The sequence below is a fragment of the Cervus canadensis genome, chromosome 10 (assembly GCF_019320065.1).
Source record: "Cervus canadensis isolate Bull #8, Minnesota chromosome 10, ASM1932006v1, whole genome shotgun sequence".
NCBI classification, from domain to species: Eukaryota; Metazoa; Chordata; class Mammalia; order Artiodactyla; family Cervidae; genus Cervus; species Cervus canadensis.
Window position 1 is genome coordinate 74,614,515 of NC_057395.1, and position 25,036 is coordinate 74,639,550.

Consider the following 25,036-nt stretch of genomic DNA (forward strand, 5'->3'; position numbering starts at 1 on the left):
TCCCAGCTGGAGGCTGCGTCCATCGGTGCTGTGGGGCCGTTACCTCGGTGGGCAGTTACACCGATGGCCACTAGATGCCGCTGCTGCCACGCCAGTGACTGCATCCTCCTCCTCCCTGTCTGACCAGACTCAGCTCACCTTCGCACCTAGGTTTTGCTCACCATCACCGTATAGTGGAAGAAGGAAATGGCAACCCACTCCAGGATTCTTGCCTGGAGAATCCCATGGACAGAGGAGCCTGGCGGGCTACAGTCCACAGGGTTGCAAAGAGTCGGACATGACTGAGCGACTAAAACAACACCGTATAAAGTTGTTGTTTTTCCAGTGGTCATGTGTGGATGTGAGAGTTGCACCATAAAGAAAGCTGAGTGCTGAAGAATTGATGCCTTTGAACTGTGGTGTTGGAGAAGACTCTTGAGAGTCCCTTGGACTGCAAGGAGATCCAACCAGTCCATCCTAAAGGAAATGAGTCCTAGGTGTTCATTGGAAGGACTGATGTTGAAGCTGAAACTCTAATACTTTGGCCACCTGATGTGAAGAACTGAGTCATTGGAAAAGACCCTGATGCTGGGAAAGATTGAGGGCAGGAGGAGAAGGGGACATGAGAGGATGAGATGGTTGCACGGCCTCACTGGACATGAGTCTGAGCAAGCTCTGGGAGTTGGTGGTGGACAGGGAGGCCTGGCCTGCTGCAGTCCATGGGGTCGCAAGGAGTTGAATACGACTGAACAACAAGACTGTTCTTCTGTTTGCCTCCCGGACACCCAGGAACATGTTCCCATCATACCATCTGGCATCAGAGCTACCAGTCATGGCGATTAAGAGTGTAACCTCTAGCCTGGAGTCTGGATGCCTGGACTGGGATCCAGACCTGCCAAGAGAACTCTGAACAAGTCACTTGACTGCTCTGGGATTCAGTTTCCAAGCTGGAATCATAATAATGCCAACTTCACTGAGTTACGGTGAAGATTAAAATAATAAAATCTGCTGCAAAGCACTCAGAACAAGGCCGGCATACAGAAAGTGCTTAATTAATGTCAGCTCCGATAGCTGTTATTTTTTTCACGTTTCACCCAGTTTGAGCTGTGGCCATATTCCAGCTGGGAAGGTAGACTCAGAGAGGGAGCTTCCTTCCCTCGCCCCACGGCAGGTAAGTGGTCAGGATGGGGGGCCCTAGAACCCCAGCTCCTCCGTATAGAGAAACCCCCGCCCCCCCCGAGACCCACCCAGCTAGGCCAGGAGCTCAGACAGTTTGGGGTACTTGGCACCCCAGCACCCACCCCGCCCCCTCACCGATTCGCCGGCCGCTCTGTGTCCAGTAGCTTGAGGATGGATTTCCCGTCCATATCCGAGGGGATGTCCAGCCCGGCGATGTCCAGGATGGTGGGGGCCAGGTCGATGTTGAGGACGATGTGGGGATTCCTGACGCAGGGGAAGAGAAGGACTCGGTCACCGGGGCGGTGGTGACCCAGCCTCCCCTGGGACAGATGGCTCCACAGTGCCCCAAAGGTGGGAAAGCTGCCATCCATCCATCATGTCACTCTCCTGCACCCTGGCCCTCAAGGTCCCCCTCTGCACCCTGGATTCAGCTGAAGCCCAGCACTCACCTTCCCACCCTCTGCACCACTGCAGGGGGCTGCGGTTCACAGGCCCACACCTGGCTTCTGCTTGGCTCTTTCTTCTGCCGGGAAGGCCCTGCCTATCCCAACTCCTGAACGGAGAATGCTTTCTTTTGAGACGCACTGCAAACCCTGGACCTTCCCCTGGACCCTTCTCTGCGCCTCTGATGTGAACACTGGCCCCCTCGCTGCCCCTGGAAGGGAGCACAGCCCAGCCTCCGGGCCTCTGCCCTGGTGTGTGCCCTCTGCCTGGAATGTGCTTCCTCCAGGCCCCAGCGAGCACTCTCCCCACCTCTGGCCCCGAGATCCCCAGGCTCTGGGGTTCACACCATGTGTGTTCCCCTCCCCTTGAGGGTGGGGCAGACCACAGAACAGGCAAAGGGGATGGGAGGTCAGATCAGGGGGCTGTCTCGTGGCCCAGCCTGTGTCCTGTTGGCCGGCCCTCCCTTGCTTCCTTTTCTACCCTGGTTGGCTCTGCAGAAGCTCCTTGCCACAAGTTCAGCCCCAGAAAGGATGCCTGATAAACACTCTGGGAGGCCGGCTCTGTGGGTTCAAGTCCTCCGTCTGGACCTGAACAGCCCTGTGCGCGGAGAGACGGGCCCTTCCCCAGCTCAGCCTCTCTGTGGTTTTGAGTCCTGAGAAGCAGATCACAGACTCTGAGGCTGACCAGTGTAATGACAGCTGCTGGATTACAGTTCAGTCCACCTTCTCTTCCCGAAAGCAAGTGATCCTGATGACTTTAATGGTCACACGTTCTTCTCAAATAAGGAAAAACATGTACAAGTATCAGAAACCTGGTTTTGAGACACATTCCAGCACCTCTCTCCTGTGCTATGTAATCTCAGGCAACTTAACCTCAGCCTCCGTTTCCTCGTGTTTAAAACACGGATAACACTCACACCTAACCTTAGAGGCTTGTTATCATGCTTAACTGAGTTACCTGGATAGAAGGTGCTTAGACCAAAGTCTGAGGAATCACACTGTATCAACACGGCTATTATTCCAATAGCTATGATTACAGTTGGGGACCCTGAGATCCAGACAGGGAGGGGGCCAGTGAGGTCGGCAGAGGACGAGGGATGAGGCTGGGCTGCAGCTCACACTGCCTGCCTCCTGGAAGCTCCACCAAACCTCCCGGGCGGGGCAGGAACATCTTGGTCCCAAGACGTCACCCTTTCAGGAGGAATCCTGTAGCCAAGTCAGTGTCTGCGTGCGTTCTGGGCTCGGACGGAAGTCGAACCCGATCAGCACCAGAGCGGTGACAACGTGCATTTCAAAAGACCCTTCGAGTTGGTCTCCATAACATCCCGGCTGACCCGGAAGCTGCAGCTATGATTACTCCCTCCCAGCCCCAGACACAACATTTTTGCTGCCAGGATGTGTTGTTTCAAAGGTTAACCCGCGGGGACGGCTGGATGAGGGCCCACATGGCCCTCGGGGAAGGATCGGAGGGGAGGCTGATTCCCTTAGCGCTGCCACTGAGCCGGCCTTGCTGATCTCAGCCCAGGGCCCCTCCCTGACAACCGCCAGACCCACAACCAGTCAGGACAGACAGAAGTCAAGGCGGCATCTCCATGCGCTGGCAGGGACACACACACAGTCCAGCTCCCTGACTCTGGCACAGCGCCCACCACAAAGAGTCTGTTTTCTCAGGTGCTAACAGCCCTGGCCTCCCCTTCCCCAACAGAGGGGAAGGCGATGATCAGAACCCACCCGGGTTACATCACCGCCCCTTTGCTCGGCACCCAGGCCCACCTGCCCAAATCCCACGCTCCCAGGGGAGTGGCCGGGGGCTGCCTGCTGCTTGCCCATGTGGGTGCCAGTGAGCCTGGAGGCCTCCCTGGAACTGTGGGTTGCTGGGGGTGGGGTGATGCACTTACAGGGAGCCGGCCTCCACGTTGGGGCCCCTCACGTAGAACGGGACCCTGATGTCGAACTCGTAGGGCATGGACTTCCCTTTCACCAGTCCGAACTGGCCGATGTGGTAGCCGTGGTCGGCTGTGTACACGATGTAGGTGTTGTCCAGCTCACCGGTCTCCACCAGCATGTTGTAAATCTGAAACGCAGGCGAGGCAGTGAGGATGTGGGGCGGGCCGGCGGGCAGTGGGCACCTGGCCTGCTCTCCTCTAAAGGGGCGATGTGCTGGGGTCTCAGGCCTGTCCCTCCCCTGCTTCAGGTCTTTGCTCAGCTGTCACCTCTCTGTGGGGCCCCTGGGACTGACCGAGGTGGCCCTATGGCCTCCTCACCCCTGTCCCCCTTTGCTTGCCTGCTCAGCACGTATCTGCGGACTGTGTCTCCCTGCATTAGAATGTAGGTCCCATCTGGGTGGGACTTCGTCATTTTGTTCCCTGCTGGGTCCTGTGTGTACTGGCACTCAACAGATGCTGTGGGATGGATGGATGGATGGATGAATGAATGGCTGGCCCGAGACAGGGGTCTGTGAGCCACAACAGTGCTGCCCCATAGAACTTTCTGCGATGCAGGAATGTTAACACGTGTGGCACGAGCCACCCACGGCGATTCAGCACTTCAAATGTGGCCAGTGCAACTGAGGAACGAAATTTTTAATTTTATTGTGAAGTGACAATGTTAGTTGCTCCGTGGTGTCTGATTCTTTGTGGCCCCATGGACTATAACCCACAGTAGACTCCTCCATCCATGGAATTTTCAAGGCCAAGAATGGAATTGGAATGGGTAGCCCTTCCCTTCTCCAGGGATTCTTCCTGACCCACGGATTGAACCCAGGTGTCCTGCATTGCAGGCAGATTCTTTACCAGCTGAGCCGCCAGGGAAGCCCTTACTGAACTTAGATAGTCATGGATAAATTTAAAAATACATATCTGGGCAATGGAATATTTTTCAGCAACAACAAAAAAATTAAGTACTTTCAAGTGAACCTTGAAATCATCGCACAAAGTGGAAGAAGCCAGATACAAAAAGAAAACAAAACCCCACATATTGTAGGGTTCCTTTTATATGAAATGTCCAGAATAGGTGAATTCACAGAAACACAAAGTAGATGAGGGACTGCCTAAGGTGGAAGAGTGGGAGGGGGGTGGTTTGGGGTGATGGTTTAAGGGCTGCAGGGTCTCTCTCTGGGGGTGATGAAACTGTTCTAAGGCCAGCTGTGGCGATGATCCTGCAACTCTGCGAATAAGTGAAAACCCACTGAAACCTATGCTTGAATCTGGTGAGCTGAGTGGTATGTGAATTGTATCTCCAGAAAACTGTTAAAAAGCGCATGTAGCCACACGTGGTTGCTGTAGTGGACCGACCAGAGCTGGAACAGTTCCCCAAGGGCTGGTGTTCTGTCTGGATCACTCAGAGCCGGTTCCGGGTGCCTCACCCTTCTGCCAGGTTCCAGTCCTCTCCCGCTGCAGATGCTGGGGGCGGGGCGGGGCAGGCGGGGCGGGAGGAGGGCCGCCTACCGTCTCCATGGAGTCGTCCACCGACAGGAGGGTCTGCAGGCGCTTCCGCTGCAGCATGTTGGTGAACTGCATGTGGATCGGTTTCATGGGCCCCGTGTAACGCATGATCCAGTGCTTGTCGGGGTTGGGCGCGTAGTTGTAGCTCGGGGTGCTGGTGGGCAGACATGCACAGAGGTGAGGCCAGGCGGCAGGTGGGGGTGCTGGGCCCTCCCCCCCAGGGACCACGTCCCCCCCCCCCCCCATGCCTCGGGAAAGCAGCTGTGCTAGGGCTGCAGCCCAGGCTGAAACCTCGCTCCCCTGGATGCCAGCATGTCGGGAGCTCTGCCCCAGGTTCGGTCAGCATCTCTCTGTGTGCAGGGCATGCACGTGGGGAGACCTGGGGGTCACAGTGACAGGTGACCGGAGCCCCCCAGGGGACTGTGCTTCCCGTCTCAACCCTGTCAGCACGCCCAGGACATCCAGGCCGACGTCTCAGTCTGTGCTGGGCTCTCTCCTCCCTCAAATCTGCCACCTCCCCTTGTAGGGAGGTTCAAGTTCAGAACCACCCATGGGCACAGCACCCAATTCTAATTTAACAGCAGGGCATTTATTTTTCAGCCACATTGGGTAGACGGTGAGTGCCAGTGATCGTGGCTAATTAAGGTGTGTCATGTGGAATTTCCTTTTGCAATAGATTTTTTTTTTTTTAAAGGAAATTGGTTAAAAAATTTGGTTAATAATAGTCAGGCAAAACTGTGAGAATGGCCTGAATGTGTATGTTTGGGACACGCCGTATTCTGTGACTTGTCACAATTATTCTTTCCGTGTGGTTTAATCTCCCATTTAAAAAAGAGGAAGCGGGATAGAGGAGTTCCGGGACCTGCCCACGGTCTCACTGAGTGACTGGTGGCTCTGAGACTTCTACTGTGGGGTCAGCTGTGATGCTCAATGATAAATGAATAAATACATGATAACCTGACCTCGGAGGAGCGCTGCCCATGTGCTGGGTGCACCCAGAAGGCTCTGCCTAGATCATCTAATATTCAGAACTGCCCTAGGCGCTGGGGCTACTTTTATTCACCCTGAGTGAGAAATGGAGACTGGCGGCCCAGTGAGGGGACGACCTTGTCAAGGGTACAGCTGGGGGCCGAGCTCAGGAGTGGGAAACCCCACAAAGCGCAGGTACCCCTCGCACGGGGTCTGATGATGCTGGAAGGCCAGGGGCCGCTCGCACGGGGTCTGATGATGCTGGAAGGCCAGGGGCCGCTCAGATCTTACCACCTCCCCTTCCCCAGGCAAAGCCGCAAGCAGAGGCTAAGCTTCCTCTGCTTGAAGACAAAAGCTTTTCAAGCTGGCTAGTAAGGGGCGAGGGCTGAGGGCGCTGGGGAGGGGATAAGGGTCCCAAATGCCCTCCCTTCCTCAGGACCTCAGCCCCCTCAACTTCAGAGAACTTTCCTGGGGTGGAAGGAAGGACCCTGCAGCTCACGGGAGCCCAGAGTTATGGAGACGGTTGCTATGTAGACGGAGTGAGTCACAAGACTCCTTCTGGACTTTGAGTTTCTGGCGGGTCTCCTGCCGCTAAATCTGCCCCGGCTCCTTCAGTTGCGAAGAACGTGGCTCTCCCCTGCCGGCCGGCTTAGGGCCTGACCCATGTGTAGAACATTCCGAGGGGTGAGCCCACCTCCCGCACCAAGGGGGCTTGCGGGCAGCAGGAGCAGCACAGAGAGACGCCCTCGGGGCTGGTTGGCATTTGGGGGAAATTGTTCCCATGGCCTCAGGGGCCCGGATTCCAGATATAATTCTGAGCGATCATCCCTGAATCTGTTAGATTCTATAGGGCTGGTGTCTTCCCTGGAGAACAGTGAGGGGTGAGTCTGTCAAGAGTCTGCTTTCTGAAGCCCCTTCTCTGGAGACGGCTTTTGGAGCAGGATCTGGGGTCCTGCTTGGGGCCAGGCTCTCCCTGCGCCCCTGGGACGGGGTCACATTTTCACAGGAACCCAGCCGTCTGCCGAACAAAGAGGCGAAGCCCTCACCTCTGAAAGAATCCGAGGAATGTCTGCTTGTTCACGGCCAGCCTGAAGGACAACATCTCCTCTTCTGCGGGGCCCCTTCCGGCCCCTCACCCTGTGTCTGGAGGCCGTGGGCAGGAGCCCTGGCCCCACCCCCACCTCAAGATGCGAGCATGGGCCTGGCTCCCTTGGGTGATAGAAGGAGACGCCCGTGACCCGGTCAGATGCCACACTCCAAGGCAGCTCTGGCTGCGTGTGTGTGCATGTGTGTGTGTGTGTGTGCGCGCGCGTGCGCCTGTCTCTGTACGTGCATGTCTGTATGGTGGTGTATTTGCACGTTTGTGTGTCTGCATTTGCATCTGTGTTTATGTGCATCTCTGTGTGTTTTTGTGTCTCTGTGTGTGTGTTTGTGTGTGTCTGTGTGTGTGTATATGTGCTTAGACCTTTGTATCTGTGCGTTTGGGTGTCTGTTTCTGTGTATATTTGTGTATCTGTGTGTGTGTGTCAGTATATGGGCCTGTGTGTACATGTCTGTGTACATGTATGTCTGTGTATCTGTGTGTTCTGTGTACCTGTGTTTGTGTACGCACTGGTGTATTTGTGTATGTGAATGTGTTAGTCGTTCAGTCATGTCGGACTCTCTGCAAGTCCGTGGACTTTAGCCCACCAGGCTCCTCTGTCCATGGGATTCTCCAGGTAAGAATACTGCAGTGGGTTGCCATCCCCTTCTCCAGGGGATCTTCCCAACCCAGGGATGGAACCTGGGTCTCCTGTGTTGCAGGCAGATTCTCTACCATCTGAGCTACCAGGGAAGCCCCGTTTGTGTGTACATCTGTGTGTATCTATTTGTACATTTGTGTCTGAATCTGTGTGTGTGTTTGTGTGTGTCCGCGTGCGTCTCTGTGTATATACAGAGCTGAGAGGGTGGATGGGGCCCTGGGCAGGTACAGTGGGACCGCATCGCAATGAGCAGCATTTGCCAGAACCCAATGCCCAGCAGAGAACGTGGCGCAGGCTTGATGGGGTGAGAGGCTCTGACGGGGGCCTCGTGACGGAAAGATCTGGAACTCCAACCCGAGGGCTCTGGCCCCTCCTCAGCCCCCTGACTGTCGTAATTAAACATCCCAGCTGCAGAACTTTCTGGTTTGGAGGTTTGTTTTGAAAATGATTATACCCCAGAGATAAGAGAGCCTTCCAAACACACTCCTAATAAGGTGCGGGGGGCGCTCTGGGTAAGTAATAGCAGGCGGTGCTCATGTTCAAGTTCTATAATTTTCATTTCAAAGGGAAAATAAATGAGCAGGCGATGTCAAACAACCTCATCATGAAACTCCAGGGCTGCTGGGGGTGGGGTGGGGTGCCAGCACCCCTTTTAGAGGAGACACCGCAGAAGCCAAGCAGACCTTCGCCCCACCCCACGGCGCCTCCCGCTCCCTCCCGCAGAGGTTGGGGGCGGGAGGCTGGCCTCCCAGGTGGGGGCCACCAGGTCAGCTTTGCAGAGAGGCAGTGCCGCCGTCCCTGGAATGTGGTTCATCCTCACCTGTCCAACCCTCCTCCCCAAAGACCTGGGGGTCGGTTGACACACTGCCTCATCCTCCAGGAGCCACTCTGGGCGCCGTCAGAACGGAATCACAGCGAGGGGGGCGAGGAGGGTGATGCGTTCTGATTGTGACGAAACTTAAACCCGGAATATTCAGGCGGGCTCCTAACTGCCCTGCCCTTGTCGCCCCAATGTCAGAGTGAAGGCTGCTGAGCATCACGGCTGAGCAGGAGGTGGTTTGAGGCAGAGGAATGCAGAAGATTCCAGAAAGGTTTTCTAGCCTGCTGGAAGAAGGGCCGGAGGGGTGGGCAGAGAGACGGCAGGCACGAATGGGGGCCGGATATGAATCGGAGCTCTGCCATTTACCAGCTGCGTGACCTTAGGGAACTTACCTCACCTCTCTGACAGGCAGCTTCCAAGACATCCCTCAACGGCCCCCAATTCTACTGCGTGTAGCCCCCTCCCACTGTCCGTGTGAGCAGTAGAATATGGCAGAGATGGTGTGTCCTTTTGAGATGAGGTTATAAAAGACTGCATTGGCCCTAGGTCAGAGGCAGCCCTGTGAGTGAGCCCCAGGCAAGCCTCAGGTGGTGGCACCCCAGCTGACATCTTGATTACATCCTCCGGAGACCCTGAGCCAGAACCAGACAGGTAGCCCCCCTGATTCCTGACTCACAGATACTGTGAGATGTTATACATTGGTGTTCTAAGTGGTTCAATTTCGGGATAACTTGTCAGACAGCAATAGATAACTGATACATCAAGGGTCACTGGGAATATTCAGGGATTCAGTGCAGAAGATCCCCTGGAGAAGGAAATGGCAACCCACTCCAGTATTATTGCCTGGGAAATCCCATGGACAGTCCAGGGGGTCCCAAAAATTGGACACGACTTAGCGACTAAAGCGCCACCATAGGGCTTAGAACAGAGCCTGCCATGGAGTTAATAGATTATAGAAGCTGTAGACACATTAGTAGTCTGATGAAGCTATAGACGCCTTCTCAAAAGAATGCTTAAAAATGTGCAAAATGAAACACGCAGGATTGAAAGGAAACCTATGATACAGGTGTACACCTGAAAGGTATTTCTAGCCACAGATCTCGGTGAGAGAATGTGGGTCCCAAGTTAACCACTCTTGTCGCCTGCTTTGGGTTGTTATTACTGGATCTGTATTCCAGTTCTCCAGAGATGAGCTGTGTGCTCCTGGGCTCTTTAAACCAGGAGGATTAGAGAGAAGAGGCAGCCTTGTCTCTATCATTGCATCATTGTGACCGAGCCTTTGTGCTACCCAGTAGCTCTGGAGCCAGCACCCTGAAACTTACATGTGCTGAGATGCATTAGGGAAGAGGCTTGAGTACTGGGGGGCTGAGTCCTCAGGACCGTGGGGGGCTGCGTGGCTGATGACCATGAGCACAGGTCTGTGCGGGTACATCTTCTTGGACGTGCGGAAGAAGCTCACGCTGTCGTTGGTGATCAGGTCCGTCAGGTAGTCCTGGGGGCCGGGGAGAGACAGGAGAAGGTGTGAGGAGCCGGGCATCTGTGCTGAACATCGGGGATGCAAAAGTGACCAAAACAGACAATCCTTGCCCTCCTGGAGCTGCTGGTCCAGGGGCAGACATGCAGTGAGTGGTGAAGTCACACAGGGAACACAGACAATAAGTAAGCAAGCAGAACAGGGAATGTCAAATGATAACACCTCACAGTGGAGGAGTAACCCTGAGAAGGGGTTAGCGAGGATGGGAGAGGAATTGCGATTTGTCATTCATTCATGACAGATATTAAAACAGTAACACTATTGAGTGCTTATGGCGTGCCAGGGACTCTTTTGGGTTTACATGTATTAGCTTGTCAATTCTTACATAGCCCTAGAAAGTAGGTATGATGATAAGCCCTGTTTTCCAGAACAGGAAAGTGAAGGCCCAGAGAAGTGTAGTGAATCGCCCAATGTCACACAGCTGATAAATGTTGCAGCCAGGCTTCCTAAGTCTTGGTCCCTGAGACTAAAGTCTTTTTAAGGCTCTAGGGATACCATTGTGGAGGGTGAATACATGCCTGCAATCCTGAAGGGTCTGTCCTGGGGGCAAGAGCAGACGAACATATAAACAAAGAGTCAAGATAGTGATGAGGCGCGAAAGAAGGAGGAAATAAGACAAGATGTGACAAAGAGTAATCGGGAGCTGGGGCAATCAGGGAGGGCCTCTCTGAGGAGGTGATACTCGAGTTGAGACCTGAGTGGCAAGAAGGAACTGGGCGTGGGAAGATCTCCATCACTGGAGTTCATGCTCAGCTGCTTGCTGGAATCCTTAGGGGAGCTTTACTAATGTCTGGGCCCTCTTCTGGTTTAGCTGCTCTGTGGTTCAGCCAGGGCACTGGACTTTAAAAAAATCTCCCCAGGGGACTCCAATGTGCAGCCAGGAGTGAGAATCACTGATCTGGAGGAAGTGTTTCAGGCAGAGGGGACAGCAAATGCAAGGGCTCTGAGGCAGGAACAAGCGTGGCATGTGTTCGAGGAATAGAAAGAGGATGAACAGTCAGCAGGGACAAGCAAATCATGCCACAAACACAGGCAGGCAATAGCGGCTCCAGAAAAGTGAGAGCCACTTAGATAACCAGGCAGGAGAACAGATGAGTGGGAGGAAACGTTATAGACAGGAAATGAGGGCTTTAAAAGCTCAGCGAAGAAGCTGAGATTTGTTTAAGTTCTTCCTGAACTTGGTAAATCTTCAGCTGCTGATTTCTTTGGAAGGGACTGAATTCTTAAACATTTACCCTCTGCTTCCTAGGAAGCAGCTCTGTCCAAAATGATAACTTTCAATAAGAGATATTATTTTACAGGAAAAAAGGTGAAGTGGCTACAGTTTCTACCCTTCTACGTTTGCACCCTGTATGAAATGCATGCGCAATCCCCGGGTTCCTATGCTTCTAGAGACACACACCTCCAGGGCCACACGTGCACTATGTGTGCACAGGGCGGTCACTGCATCACAGTGACCAGCAACGGGACGATGACTGATGACCCTGCACTGCCTTCATACCGTGCAGTGCTGGGCACAGGAAAAGGGCAGCAGATCTATAGTGACCGAGGTGGAACGTTGTCCAAGATATGCTTTTAAGGGAAAGAGCAAACTACAGAGTCAAACTTCAGAAAAGTTTATTCATTTATTTATTTTTTATGGGAGGAATAGGGTGGAGAGGAGAAACCAAATCCCTACCTTCATACGCTTCTGAGTGCTAAGAAAAAAATTCAGAAGGACAGATCCCTAAGCGCTAGCTGGGGACCAAGATAAGGGGAGAGAGGGGAGAAAGTCACTCGCTACTTCATGCAATTTCCCTTGAAACATGTTGGGGAGTATAAAAGGGTCTTATAAAGGGGCCCTGTAGAACATTACATAAAAATAATTTTCTTCTATATGATATAAATCAACAAGCTGCTGCTATAGCTGCATTTCAAAAATGGATCCAATACCAGTCCCTTCAGATGGTGACTTCACACAAACTTCACAAGTGAACAGTGCATTTAGCAAGGAGCCTGGTACCAGGGGAACCCACAAGGAACACTGACTCTTATTGTTATCAGACCTTTGTTCCACTGACCTTCATAGCAACTTTCCGAAGTGGACACCATGCCCCCATTTTACAGATGGGAAAACCAAGGCCACAAAACTAATAAGCAGCTCATTCAGAGTTAGAACCCAGGCCCTTGTGTTTTTTTGTCTGGTCCACCTTTTGTCCCCTGACAAACAAATATATTACTGGGAGGAGTAGATGGTGGTTTACATGAGGTCTTAACAAACCTTCTCTGTAAAAGGCCAGATGATAAATATTTGAGGCTTCATAGGCCAGAAGTCTCAGTTACAATCACTCATTACTGTCATTACGGCTGAAAAGCAGCAATGGCAGAAATTAATGGGCATGTCTGGGCTGCAATAAAACTTTATTCATACAAACTAAAATCTGAATTTCATATAATATTCATGGTCATGAAAATTGCTGTGCTTTTGATTTTTTCCAGCTAAGTAGACATGGAAAAACCATTTTAAGCTCAGGGTTGTAGCAAAACAGTTGGCAGGCTGGGCTTGACCCACGGGCTATAGTTTTGAGAATGGATTTTGAAGCCTAATGGCCTGGGTTTGAATCTTCAAAGTGAAAATGTTAGTCACTCAGTCATGTCTGACTCTTTGTGACCCATGGACTGTAGCCTGCCACTCCACTGTGGCAGGCAAGAATCAAATTCTCCAGGCAAGAATACTGGAGTGGGTAGCTATTCCTCTCTTCAGGAGATCTGCCCAACCCAGGGATTGAACCCAGGTCTCTGCATTGCAGGCAGATTCTTTACTGCCTGAACCACCAGGGAACATTACCCTTCCAGCTGTGTGGCCTGGTTCCTTAGCCTCTCTGCGCCTCAGTTTCCTCATCTAGTGATTTGGGAAACTAACAGCAGATCGCTCACAGGCTCTGGTGAGAAATGCACAGGTTAATTCATATACAATGATTCCAGCAGTATCTGGTGTGTGATACCCTCTAAAGGAGTATTAGCCGTTATTCCTCAGGAGTCAATCATTTTCCTTGTGAAAATTAAAACAGTACAAAGAAAGCTGAAGTTCCTTCTGATAACCTCTCATCTCCACTTCCAATCTTGGCCTCTTTTGTCTCCTACTGAGAAAGAAGTATCTTTCCTGATATGTTGTTACCTATGTTGCAGTTGCTTTATGCATCTTTTTACATGAATCCTATTATACTGTGTACATTCATTCATTCATTCATCCAGCAAACACAGCAGTGAACAAGACTAACATTCCTGCCTTCATGAACCTTGTATTCAAATAGGAGGACAGTTAACAGATGAATCCGTGATATACACAGGTGTGGCACATCCGTGGTGATGGGGGGTGGATTCGGGGTGGGGGGGTGCCTGGTACACAGGGTGGTCTAGGAAGGTGACATCTGACTAGGGACCTGGAAGAGTCCTGCAACTTGCTTTTCCCACCAGTCCTTACATCTTAAGTATTTCTGACGGCTTTAGACACCAATCCCTCTCATCTTTTTCCAGACTCTTCCATGGTCATTTAGTCATTTCCCGCATTAGTGGGCTTTCTTGGTTGATTTCCTTCAATGACACATTTGCAGCTGGGCTAAGCCCCTCTGCATAGGAGGGAGGCTTCTCTGGAACAGAGAGAAAGCGCAAACGGTGGGTGCACTCAAGTTCACGGCGACCACCATTGCAGAGCCTCCCACCACCTGGACCCTCCCCTCTCCTCCACCTGGTCACTCCTGTCTCCCTTCCGCTACCTGTTCTGCATTCTCCTGCCCTCTTCGACCATTCAGCTTGCTTTATACATCAGTCTTTTCTCATCAACACTGCCTCTCTCTTTCCAGTCTGCTATGAGGACCCCTTTGGGTGGCATCTGCCCACCTTGGGGATCAGTGATTAGGGCAGAGTCCTCAGAGGCCTTCTGAGGGCCACTTGGGAAGGACTTCTGATTTCTTCCTTCCCTGGCCCTCTGCCGGGGCCCCCGAGGTTAGCCTTGGCCACGATGCTCCAACCTCCCAGAGTCACGGGTCCTCGCTCCCCAGCTCCGTGGTGGCTGGAAACTCTGCGCTCACTCCTGTCCCCTCTTGGTGCCCCTGCCGCCCACTGCTACCCTTGGGACCTGAACCCTGGACTTGAGCCAGCTCTGACCCCACAGGGCCTGCATCCCTGTTTCCAGGCCTCCGGTAACTGGGTTTCCAGGAATTCTCCCACCTTTGTCAGGGGGACTCCTCTCTTCTCACCCTCAGGCTGAGATGCGTGGATGGCAGGAAATGGGGTGACAAAGCAGCCACTGCGCGCCCCGTTCTCAGCGCCAAGGGGGTGGGGTCTCCCTGGATAACTTCGTTATCGGGCTGTGCTGAGGTCAGGTGTGGACGTGGTGAGGAATTTTAACAAAGAGGGAGTGGATTTTTCTGGCTATTTGAAGGATCTGCCTGCACTGAGGCTGGGAGGAGAGAAAAGGTGTGTTCAGCCCTGTGAGACTGTGCTTTGTATTTCCAAGGAGTCCAGCAGACTGGCTAAATACCCCTAACCAGGACTTCAGAATTAATTTGCTCTGGAGAGGTCATGGAGGCAGGCCTACTACGTGCAGAGTGAGACACGGGGTCAGGAAGAGGCACTGCCCAGGTGATGTCACACGTGGTTTCTGCCACTCGGGGCCTGATCAGACTTATACACGTGGGTGGTGATTACCAGTCAAAGCTGGGAGGGCTCCCCAAATGTGCTGGTATTTCCAGAAGGGAAATGGGATAAAGTGTATTTTGGCTGCTGAGATGGCAGGAATATTTGCTAGTTGCCGGATGATTTTTTTTAACGGTAAGTTTGGATGACCCATCAGTATTATTCTGTCCTCCTCCCTGTCATCATCACCACCATCATCACTATTTAAGCCAGAGGTCAGGAAACTGCAGCCCACTGGCCAAGTCAGGCTTCTTGCCTGTTTTCGTAAATGAAGTTTTATTGAAACACAGGCAGGTTGATCTGTTTACACATCATCTTTGGCTGCTTTTGGAATGCAAGGCGGACTTGAGCAGTTGTAATGGAGACTATAGCTTGTAAAGTCTAAAATATTTAGTATTTGGCCCTTTGCAGAGGAGGTTTTGTATCTTGATCTGAACTAATATATTCTGAGCATTTACTATGTGTAGTGGTCTCCTCTATCACTCTACATGTATTATTAACTCCTATGAGCCTCAAAAGCCTTTGTGAAAAAAAAATTACAATGAAATACCACTATACACCTCTGACTGGAAAGTTGTATGAGGGAACCTCCTGGGGGTTGGCAATGCTCTATAATTTGACCGCAGTGGCAGTTACACAGACGTACACACACGTGAAAACTTTCTGAGCCATCCACCTAGGATCCATGCACCTTACCTGATCGATCGCAGTTCAACAAACCAGAACTAGAAAAAGTGTGGCCTAGGGAATGACCTAGGGGCTTCTCTGGTGGCTCAGATGGGAAAGAATCTGCTTGCAATGCAGGAGACCTGGGTTGGGAAGATCCCTTGGAGAAGGAAATGGCAACCCACTCCAGTATTCTTGCCAGGAGAATCCCACGGACAGGGGAGCCTGGCAGGCTATAGTCCGTGGGGTTGCAAAGAGTCAGACACGACTGAACGCCTAACACACGTACATATGGGGAAGGAGTAGGTTAAGGTATAGAATACCATACAACAAGAATGAAGGAGCTACAGTAACAAGTGAGAACATGGGTGAATTTCAACAGTATTAAGCAAAAGAAGCTGAATACAGAATTAATCTACAAAGCTGGAGGTCTGAGTGACAGAGTCCTTGTAGGAGAGGTGGCTGATGGGAGGAGTCACACGAGGGGGCCTTCTGGGGCTGGTGGCAACATTGCTTCTTGACCTGCGTGAGTGCTGGTTACATGCATCCGTTCAGTTCATGAAAATTCGTTAAACTGTATGTTCTACACGCACGCTTTCTATAACAAATTTATGCCCTGGCAAAATGTTATAGAACAATCCTCTCATATCACCTGGTGCATGTTAGAATGGTGAGCATCAAAAAGACAAGGGATGACAAGTGTCGGTGGGGATGTGGAGAAAAGGGAAGCCCTGTGGACCACTGCTGGAACGTAAACTGATGCAGCTGCTACAGAAAACAGCAAGGGGGTTCCTCAAAAAATTAAAAATAGAACTACTGTATGATCTGGGGATTCCACTTCTGGGTATTTATCCAAAGGAAATGAAAACCGGATTTTGAAGGGATATCTGCAGTCCCATGTTTACTGCAGCATTAGTCTCAGCAGCCTGGGTGTGCAAACAACCCGAGTGTCCTCAGTGTGGGTACGCAAACAACCCGAGTGTCCTCAGTGTGGGTGTGCAAACAACCCGAGTGTCCTCAGTGTGGGTGTGCAAACAACCCGAGTGTCCTCAGTGTGGGTGTTCAAACAACACCGAGTGTCCTCAGTGTGGTACGCAAAACAACCCGAGTGTTCGTGTGGTACGCAAACAACCCGAGGTCCTCAGTGTGAGTGTCAAACAACCCGAGTGTCCTCAGTGTGGGTACGCAAACAAACCCGAGTGTCCTCAGTTGGTAGCAAACAACCCGAGTGTCCTCAGTGTGGTGTGCAAACAACCCGAGTGTACAACCCGAGTGTCCTAGTGGTGGCAGGTACGCAAACAACCCACCCGAGTGTCCTCAGTGTGGTGTGCAAAACAACCCGAGTGTCTCAGTGTGGGTACGCAACAACCCAAGTTCCTCAGTGTGGGTAAACGCTCAGTTGGGTGCAAACAACCCAGTGTCCTCAGTGTGGGTGGAAACCCCGATGGTGGGTACAAACAACCCGAGTGTCCCAGGGTGGGTACGCAAACAACCCGAGTGTTCCTCAGTGTGGGTGTGCAAAACGCCCAACAGCCCGATTTCTCAGTGTGGGTGTGCAAACAACCCGAGTGTCCTCAGTGTGGGTACGCAAACACCCAGTGTCCTCAGCAAACGAAGGGTGTGCAACACAGAGTGTCAAACAACCCGAGTGTCCTCAGTGTGGGTGTGCAAACAACCCGAGTGTCCTCAGTGTGGGTGTGCAAACAACCCGAGTGTCCTCAGTGTGGGTGTGCAAACAACCCGAGTGTCCTCAGTGTGGGTGTGCAAACAACCCGAGTGTCCTCAGTGTGGGTACGCAAACAACCCGAGTGTCCTCAGTGTGGGTGTGCAAACAACCCGAGTGTCCTCAGTGATGAATGGATAGAGATGTGATGTGTATACACACACACACCACACACACACACACACACACACACACACACAGGAATATTATTCCATCACAATAAAGAAGGAAATCCTGGCTATTTGCAACAACATGGAAATGATGCTAAGTGACTTAAGTCAGACAAGAAAGACAAATATTGTGTGATACCACACAATATACATGGAATTTGAAAGAGGTGAACTCACAAAAACAGAAAGTAGAATGGGTGCTCCCAGGGGCTGAGGGATAGGAGAATTGGGGAGATGCTGTTTAAGGGTACAAACTTACAACTAGTAAATAAGGAAGTTCTGGAGATCTAATGCGTAGCATAGTGATTAGAGGTAACAGTATTGTATTATAACGAATTTGAGCAAAATCTGGGAGATAGTGGAGGACAGAGGAGCCTGGTGTGCTACAGTCCAAGGGTCACAAAGAGTTGGACATGACTTAGCAACTGAACAACAATTGTATTATAAACATTAGACTTGCCAAGAGACTAGGTCTTAATTATTCCCCCCCCAAAAAGGAAAAGATAATTCTGCAACATGATAAAGGTTTAGCTAACATGACAGCACACACAGCATTATATATACGCACTGAACCAACATGTTGTACGTGTTAAATTCACACAATGTTATATGTCAAATATATTTCAATCGAAAAAACCCAATATTCTTACATTGCCATTTGCAACAACATAGATGGACCTAGTATTATACTTAGTGAAGTAAGTCAGAGGAAGACAAATATTAATATTATATGATACTATTTTATGTGGAATCTAAAAAATAATACAAATGAATCTCTATAGAAGACAGAAAAAGACCCACAGACATAGAAAACAAACCTATAGTTATCAAAGGGGAAAGTATTGGGGGGAAGGATAAATTAGGGTTATGGGATTAACAAACACTCCACATAAAATAGGTAAGCAGCAAGGATGTACTGTATACAACAGGGAAATACAGTCAATATCTTGAAATGACTTATAATGAAAAATAATCTGGAGAACATGTAACTGCATCACTTTGCTGTATCATTGAAACTAACACAATATTGCAATATTGTAAATCAACTATCCCTGTTGTTGTTTAGTCACTAAGTTTTGTCCAACTCTTCACAACCCCCTGGACTGTAGCCCGCCAGGCTCTTCTGTCCATTGGATTTCCCAGACAAGAGTACCGGAGTGGGTTGCCATTTCCTTCTCCAGGGAGATCTTTCCAATCCAGGGATTGAACCTGCATCTCCTGCTTGGCAGGTGGGTTCTTTTACCACTGAGCCATCTGGGAAGCCTTAAATCAACTCTACTTTGATTTAAAAAAAAATGAAAAATAAAACAGTACGAAACAGAGACTATTATTTGAGAAATGAAGACACTGAAGCAGAGGGTGTCACTGGGCTGTCAAAGTCTCGCATGAAGGTGTTACGATCTGAGCCCAGGTAGTCGGGCTCCCGTGTCCCGATCCTCAGGGCTGAGCCCCACTGCCACCCCAGCCAGCAAGGGGGACTCACCTTGGAGTAGTCAAAGCCGTGTTTCTCCTTCACTCCATTCCGACACAGCGTGTAGTTATAAAAGCGGGAGTTTTTGAGGAGGCCGACCCATTCCTTCCAGCCTGGTGGCACGTAGGAGCCGTTGTATTCATTAAGGTACTTCCCGAAGAAAGCTGGAGGGGAGAGGCACCAGGAAGCCATGTGAGGTTGCAGAGAGCAAAAGCCTTCTCTTGCCATCACTCAATAGAAATTTCCAAACCACGGCAGGCCAGGACGTGGAGACAGCACTGTCCTCTGAACCACAGAGCCCCTGAGCCAGCAAGTGCAGTCCGTGGCCCCCTTCTCAAATGCTTTCACATGCAGAAAATAAAATACATAGGCTAGCAGAGGAAATCAATTGTTTTTAAAAACAGTTATCAAAGTATTAGAGTTTGCATAGTGTAATGGGTCCTTAAAAAAAAAAATGAAGATGCTAAATGCAAGGCCTTGTAAAAAGTGATCATTTCAAAGTAGTAATGAATGAGAATAGTTTTGTAAAAAATATTTCTCTATTTGGCTGCACTGGGACTTAGTTGTAGCACGTGGAATCTTTAGTTGCAGCACGTGGAATCTTTAGTTGCAGCATGTGGGATATAGTTCCTCGACCAGGGATTGAAATGTGTGGAGTCTTAGCCATTGGACCACCAGGGAAGTCCTGAGTGAGAATATTTTATTTTGCAATATACACAGCAACTGCAGTGGCATTCTGAAATATCGGTGATTTCTACAGATGACAAATTATAGATTCTGCTGACATGCCATAGTTAGAGGCCTACATTCCTAATTGAAGCAAATGTCATGTGTCAGTTGTAGGTCAGTGAAAACAAGAGTCTAGTTTTTCACCACTCAGGTTTATGGACTCCCTTGGATTCTATCTATGACTCAGTGACCAGAAGGGCTAACATTTAAAAAAAATGGACCAAGGCCAGTCATTGGTGGGGGCGTGGAGCATCTGGAGCTCTCACACGCTGCCAGCAGACGTGCAGACTGATCTCGGCACGGAAGAAAACTGTTTGCCAGCATCTGTTAAACTTGATCATAGTCATTGCTTCTGACCCAGCCATTTGAATCCTGGGTGTTCACTCAACAGAAACGCATTCATAGGTTCACCCAAAGTCACAGGCAGGACGGGCTCATAGCAGCACTATTTATTGTAGCAAATAACTAGAAACAAAACAGATATCCATCTGTGCACGAGTGGAGAAAGAGGACCACCCTGGTGGTCCGGTGGTTAAGAATCCAGTGCCAGTGTGGGGGCACGGGTTCGATCCCTGGTCTGGGAAGACCCCACATGCCGCGGGGCAACCAAGCCTTTGTGCCTGACAGCCTGTGTTTCTCAGCAGGAGAAGCCACGCAATGAGAAGCCCCCGCTCGTGGCAACTAGAGAAAGCCCGTAGCAATGAGAACCCTGTGCTGCCATAAACAACAAACAAACAAATACAATTAAAAAAAAAAGAATGGAGAAATACAATGCATGTTTATATACCCGAGTATGTATAGAATCAAGGAAAATACTAGTGCCATGTTTACTAACAGGGACGCATCACGGCAACCAGTGTTAAGAGAAATAAAGCAGATATAATTGTATCACTGGCTGATCCCATTTACATCAAGTTCAAAACCAGGCAAAAGGAATTTATGGTTCTGGGAAGAAAAGCAGTGGTCGTCGCTGGATGCAGGGGAAAGGTGGGTGGAAGGGGACTTCTCGGGTGATGATGGTTTTGTTCTACTGCTGGGACCTGGGTGGTTCAGCTGGTGACACTCCACGGGGCTGGGCGTTCACAGCACGGAGTGTCTCTGCATGCCTGCTCCCCACCACCAGCGAGGCTCACTTAAAAAAATCTAATCCTAATTCATCCAGACTGGGACATACCCCAGACTCTCTGTGGGCAGTGAGGTGACACAAGATTTTTGAGCTATTTTTGGTTCTTTGTATCTTCCTCAATAAGCGAGGGCAATTTTAAATAATTATAACCTATAAGGCCATTTTTTTTTTTTAACCAATGGACAAATCTGTGAGAGTTTTCCAGAGGCAGAGGCACCAGGCCAGCCCTCTCTTCTGGATGAGGACACTCGGGCTCCAAGACACTCAGAACCACTGCCAAGAGCTCGGATCGTGGAAGGGATTTACAGAGATCCTGCAAGTGGGGTGCTGAGCGCTGTTCCTGGCAAATAGTGAGTGTCCAGTGGGTGTCAGTTCAGAGCCTAAGACGAGAAGAGACAGACGGGGATGAGTGCGGAAGAATTGATGCTTTCAACCTGTGGTGCTAGAGGAGACTCTTGAGAGTCCCTTGGACAGCAGGGAGATCCAACCAGTCCATCCTAAAGGAAATCAACCCTGAATATTCATGGGAAGGACTGATGCTGAAGCTCCAACACTTTGGCCACCTGATGCAAAGAACCGACCACTGGAAAAGACCCTGATGCTGGGAAAGACTGAGGGCAGAAGAAGGGGGGCAGCAGAGGACGAGATGGTTGGATGGCATCACCGACTCGATGGACAGGAGTTTGAGCAAGCTCCAGGAGATGGTGAAGGACACGGAGGCCTGGTGTGCTGCAGTCTGTGGGGTCACAAAGAGTCAGACACAACTTAGCAGCTGAACAGCAACAACAGAGGAAGGAGAAGTGTGCAGGGGCTGGGCTAAGATGCCAGCAGAGGTAAGATGGGGCCAGCCACTTAGAACTTCTAGAAAGCATGGAGGCCCTCTTGAGTCCTGGTGGCTCAGAGAAGAGAGGCCTGGGCCAGGAGCGGCTGCCATGGAGCGGAGCCCTCTCTGGGGTTTTCCTGGAGACCTGGCAGGTGGCTAGCATGGCCCAGGGGTAGGAAGATCCCTCCTCATCCACAAACACCAGATCCCTGCATCTCCCTTGGGCAACAAAGCAAGTGTTTCCATTGGATCCCCACCCTGGCACATAGAACCAGGAAGGGCGTGCACCTGAGGAAGGAGTGATGAACTGCCTCCTAGAAAGATACTGGCATGAGGAGGAGGGGGAAACACCAAGGGAGGACCCCCAGCGATCCTGGGGTAAGGTGGAGCCTCTCTTCACGCGGGAGGACAGTGTAGAAATGACCGGAAAGAAGCCCCAGGCTGCTGGGGGCTGGAAAACCGGCTGCCCCCGCTCTAAGTCCTGAGTAACACCCAGTCTTTACAGGGGGAAAGGTAAGCAGGTGATGGGTGCCCAATTTATAGTGACTGCACCTCCCAGCTGGGTATCGGGGCATCAAGGACTGAAATACCAGCTGGAGTTAAGAGGCAGCTGGAAAGTATCAGGTGAGCTGAAGGCTGGAGCCTCTTTCTCAAGACCGTCCTCTTCTAGAGACGCACTGCGTCCTCCCCGTAAAGCAGTGACTGAGCGGGGGGCAGCTCTGTCCCTTAGACACGGCAGGGTCTGCAGGCGTCTCAGGTTTATCACAACCTGGGGAGGCGAACGCTGCTGGCTTCCAGTGGCCGGAGGCCAGGGAGGCTGCCACGCATCTGATGGAGCTCAGCACGGCCCCTCCCACAGAGAATCACAAGGCACCCAGTGTCAATAGCCTGGAGTTGGGGAAAAAACCCTGATTTAAAATAACTCCACCCAACTCTCAGCATCTCCTTCCCGTCAGTAAAAGAACCAATTTCTAAGAGCTGAGAAAGTGCCTGGAGACCAAGAACAACCCAGAAAACAAGATCTGCAGAGTCTCAGTGACCTTACTCCCCACTTCTGGTTTTCTTTCCATAACTGGGGAGCTCTACTCTGATAACACGGCCCGCCTCTCTCCACGCTTTCCCATTCCTCCTTTTGGGGAAGACTGCCCCTAGGGGCAGCAAACTTTCTTGTAAAGGCCCAGAGAGTAAATATTTTAGGCTTCTTGGGCCAGACAGTCCCTATTGGAACTATTCAACCCTGCTGTTGCACGAAACAGTCATAGACAATTCATAGGCAAGTGAGTGTGGCTGTGTTTCAATTAAACTGTATTTACAAAGGCAGACAGAGGGCTGGATCTGGCTCATGGACTGTAGTCTGCTGACCCTTAGCACATACGTCTAGTGGGTTTGGAGGGACAAACTGGACATGCAAAATCCAATTCTTCCTTAGCCTCCTGTAAGGAGTGAGCTATGTTCAGGCAATGCTAGCTCAAGGGGGCCTGGCTCAGTGAGAAGTCTGTCTGACTCTGGGGTTTAGCATCAGGAAGTCCAACTGCCCTCAGAAGGAAGCCAGGTCCTCAAACCTGGCCTTTATCAGATTCCTCCAATGCTGTTTTAACTTCCATCTGCTGACTCCTTAATTTTGTTCCTCATTTGGTTCAAAATTTCAACAAGGAAGAAGGGCACTTTAATAAGTCCCCACCAAAGCACCCCAACACTTTGTCATGACAAACAATATTTTCTTTTGAAACAAAGTGAAGAAAAAGAGTGAAACAGTTGCGAGAAAATATTAAGGGAATGACAGAAACAGTGTCCTGGGCATGTAAAACCCAATATATTCATTTAACAACTATATTTACTGAACACCTAAGGAGCTGGAGCTGTCCGCACCACTGGAAACATAGTGGTAAAGACCACCCACAGGACCCCTGACCTCATGGGGCTCACACTGTGTGTGTGTGGGGGGGTGACTGCGGCAAATGTAGACAGTGATGTTGGTGACAACAGTGATGAAGGAAATAAAGGACGATGATGCAACAAAGTGGCCAGAGACGGACCATGGAGGTACCACTGGGTCAGGAAGTCAGGGGAGGGCTCTTTGAGGAATGATGAGAATGAGAGGGAATATGGGGATACAAGGAAAACGCTCCAGGCCGAGAGCATAGCAAGTGCAAAGGTCCTGGGGCAGGAACAAGCTCGGGAGCACACATCCTCCAAGATATCAGATGCCAGATTTTGCGCTTTGTGTGCATTTTTCTGGAAACAGTCCACAGCTTTTGACATATTTTGAAAGGAACCTAGGACCACAAGTCATTTAAGAAGCACTGAACTTCACTCTCTCGGTTTGCAGAAGGGTGAATGAAAGTCCAGAGAAGGAGGCTTAGTGATTCCCCCCGGGGGGAACTAGGGTCCCTCCCAGATCTCCCCAGTCCCCAGCTCATGATCCTACTGGTTTGTCCCTGAAGACCTGGGCCAAGGTCTTTCTGATGAATGTGCAACTTGGAATGCCAAAGAGCCTAAATTCTTGGCCCAGCTGATGGGATAAATATTTCTTGGGGGGTGGGAGGAGGGGTGACTTTGGAAGCCCACCCCTGCCTATTATGGTCCAATGCTATGGATGTCAACACATCCAGAGCTATTTCCTCTGTTAGAATCTCCTCTTTCACATCTCTCTCTAACCTTCAACCTTAAAAACTCCATACTTTATTATTCAGTCTCCACAAGGCTCTAGAAAACAGGGCTTCAGTCAAAGGCTTTTAGTGCCAAATTAGATTTTGTTGTCATTTGATTAGATTTCCCCAAGGCAGTTTTTTAAATGGCTATTCCAGCACCAGTTGAGGTGGGAGAAGCGAATTAGCATGGGCCCTGGGGCTCTGAGGCTGGGAGATATAGGGTGGAGAATTAGCTAGAATTAACATCAAGATTAAACATACAGCCCTTGTCACGGTTGGAGCCTTAAGTCGCGCTGAGCCTTCACTGCTGGGACGGTGTAAAAGTAAGACCAAACTGGGAGCTGGTGCAGGGGTGGAACGACATGGCACGCAGATTAAGAGCATTAAATGCCAGGCCAGGAAAGATCGCTGACCATGTGCTGGCCGATGGACGGAGGGCTGGCATCAAGAGAAAGGACAGCGCACTTGCTGGCTCCTGTGTACCAGGAAGTGGGTACAAATTTACACCTGGCAACAGAAACTTTAGTTTCGCCTGCCTGTGATTCTTTGGGGTCCCACCACTTCCTTATGTAAATACACAGCGGCTGCATGCAGGATCTCAGTCTGACCAATCAGAGTGCTACATTCCTCTGGCTACTGCCATTGGTTCAGGGATGCACATGTGACCCAAGTTTGGCCAATCAGAGTCAGACCTGGGATTTTAGGGCGCTAGCGGGAAGGAGCTGTTTTTCTTTCATGGAGCTTGAAGCTGGTGGGATATAACCTTGAAACTCCCAGCAGCCATCTTGCTACCAAGAGAGGGGGAGTGTGTTTGAAGGTGAAGCGACATGGAAGAAAGAATCAGAGGTGCGAGATTGAGAGAGAGAGAGAGAGAGGTGGAGAGAGGAATAT

The 25,036-nt window shown here is 50.7% G+C and overlaps 1 protein-coding gene across 4 annotated transcripts in view; it reads right to left on the reverse strand.

Moving 5' to 3' along the window:
• The window catches only part of SULF2 (sulfatase 2), a 127,151-nt gene that overhangs the window by 23,591 nt on the left and 78,524 nt on the right, over positions 1 to 25,036 (reverse strand). For all 4 annotated transcript variants that reach the window (XM_043480032.1, XM_043480031.1, XM_043480033.1 and 1 more), the window contains exons 4-8: positions 18,829 to 18,980; positions 9,898 to 10,067; positions 5,048 to 5,198; positions 3,500 to 3,675; positions 1,294 to 1,422 (exon numbers count right to left, since the gene is read on the reverse strand). In XM_043480032.1, coding sequence (XP_043335967.1) covers positions 1,294 to 1,422; positions 3,500 to 3,675; positions 5,048 to 5,198; positions 9,898 to 10,067; positions 18,829 to 18,980 — 778 coding nt within the window. The remainder of the gene's footprint in view (positions 1 to 1,293; positions 1,423 to 3,499; positions 3,676 to 5,047; positions 5,199 to 9,897; positions 10,068 to 18,828; positions 18,981 to 25,036) is intronic.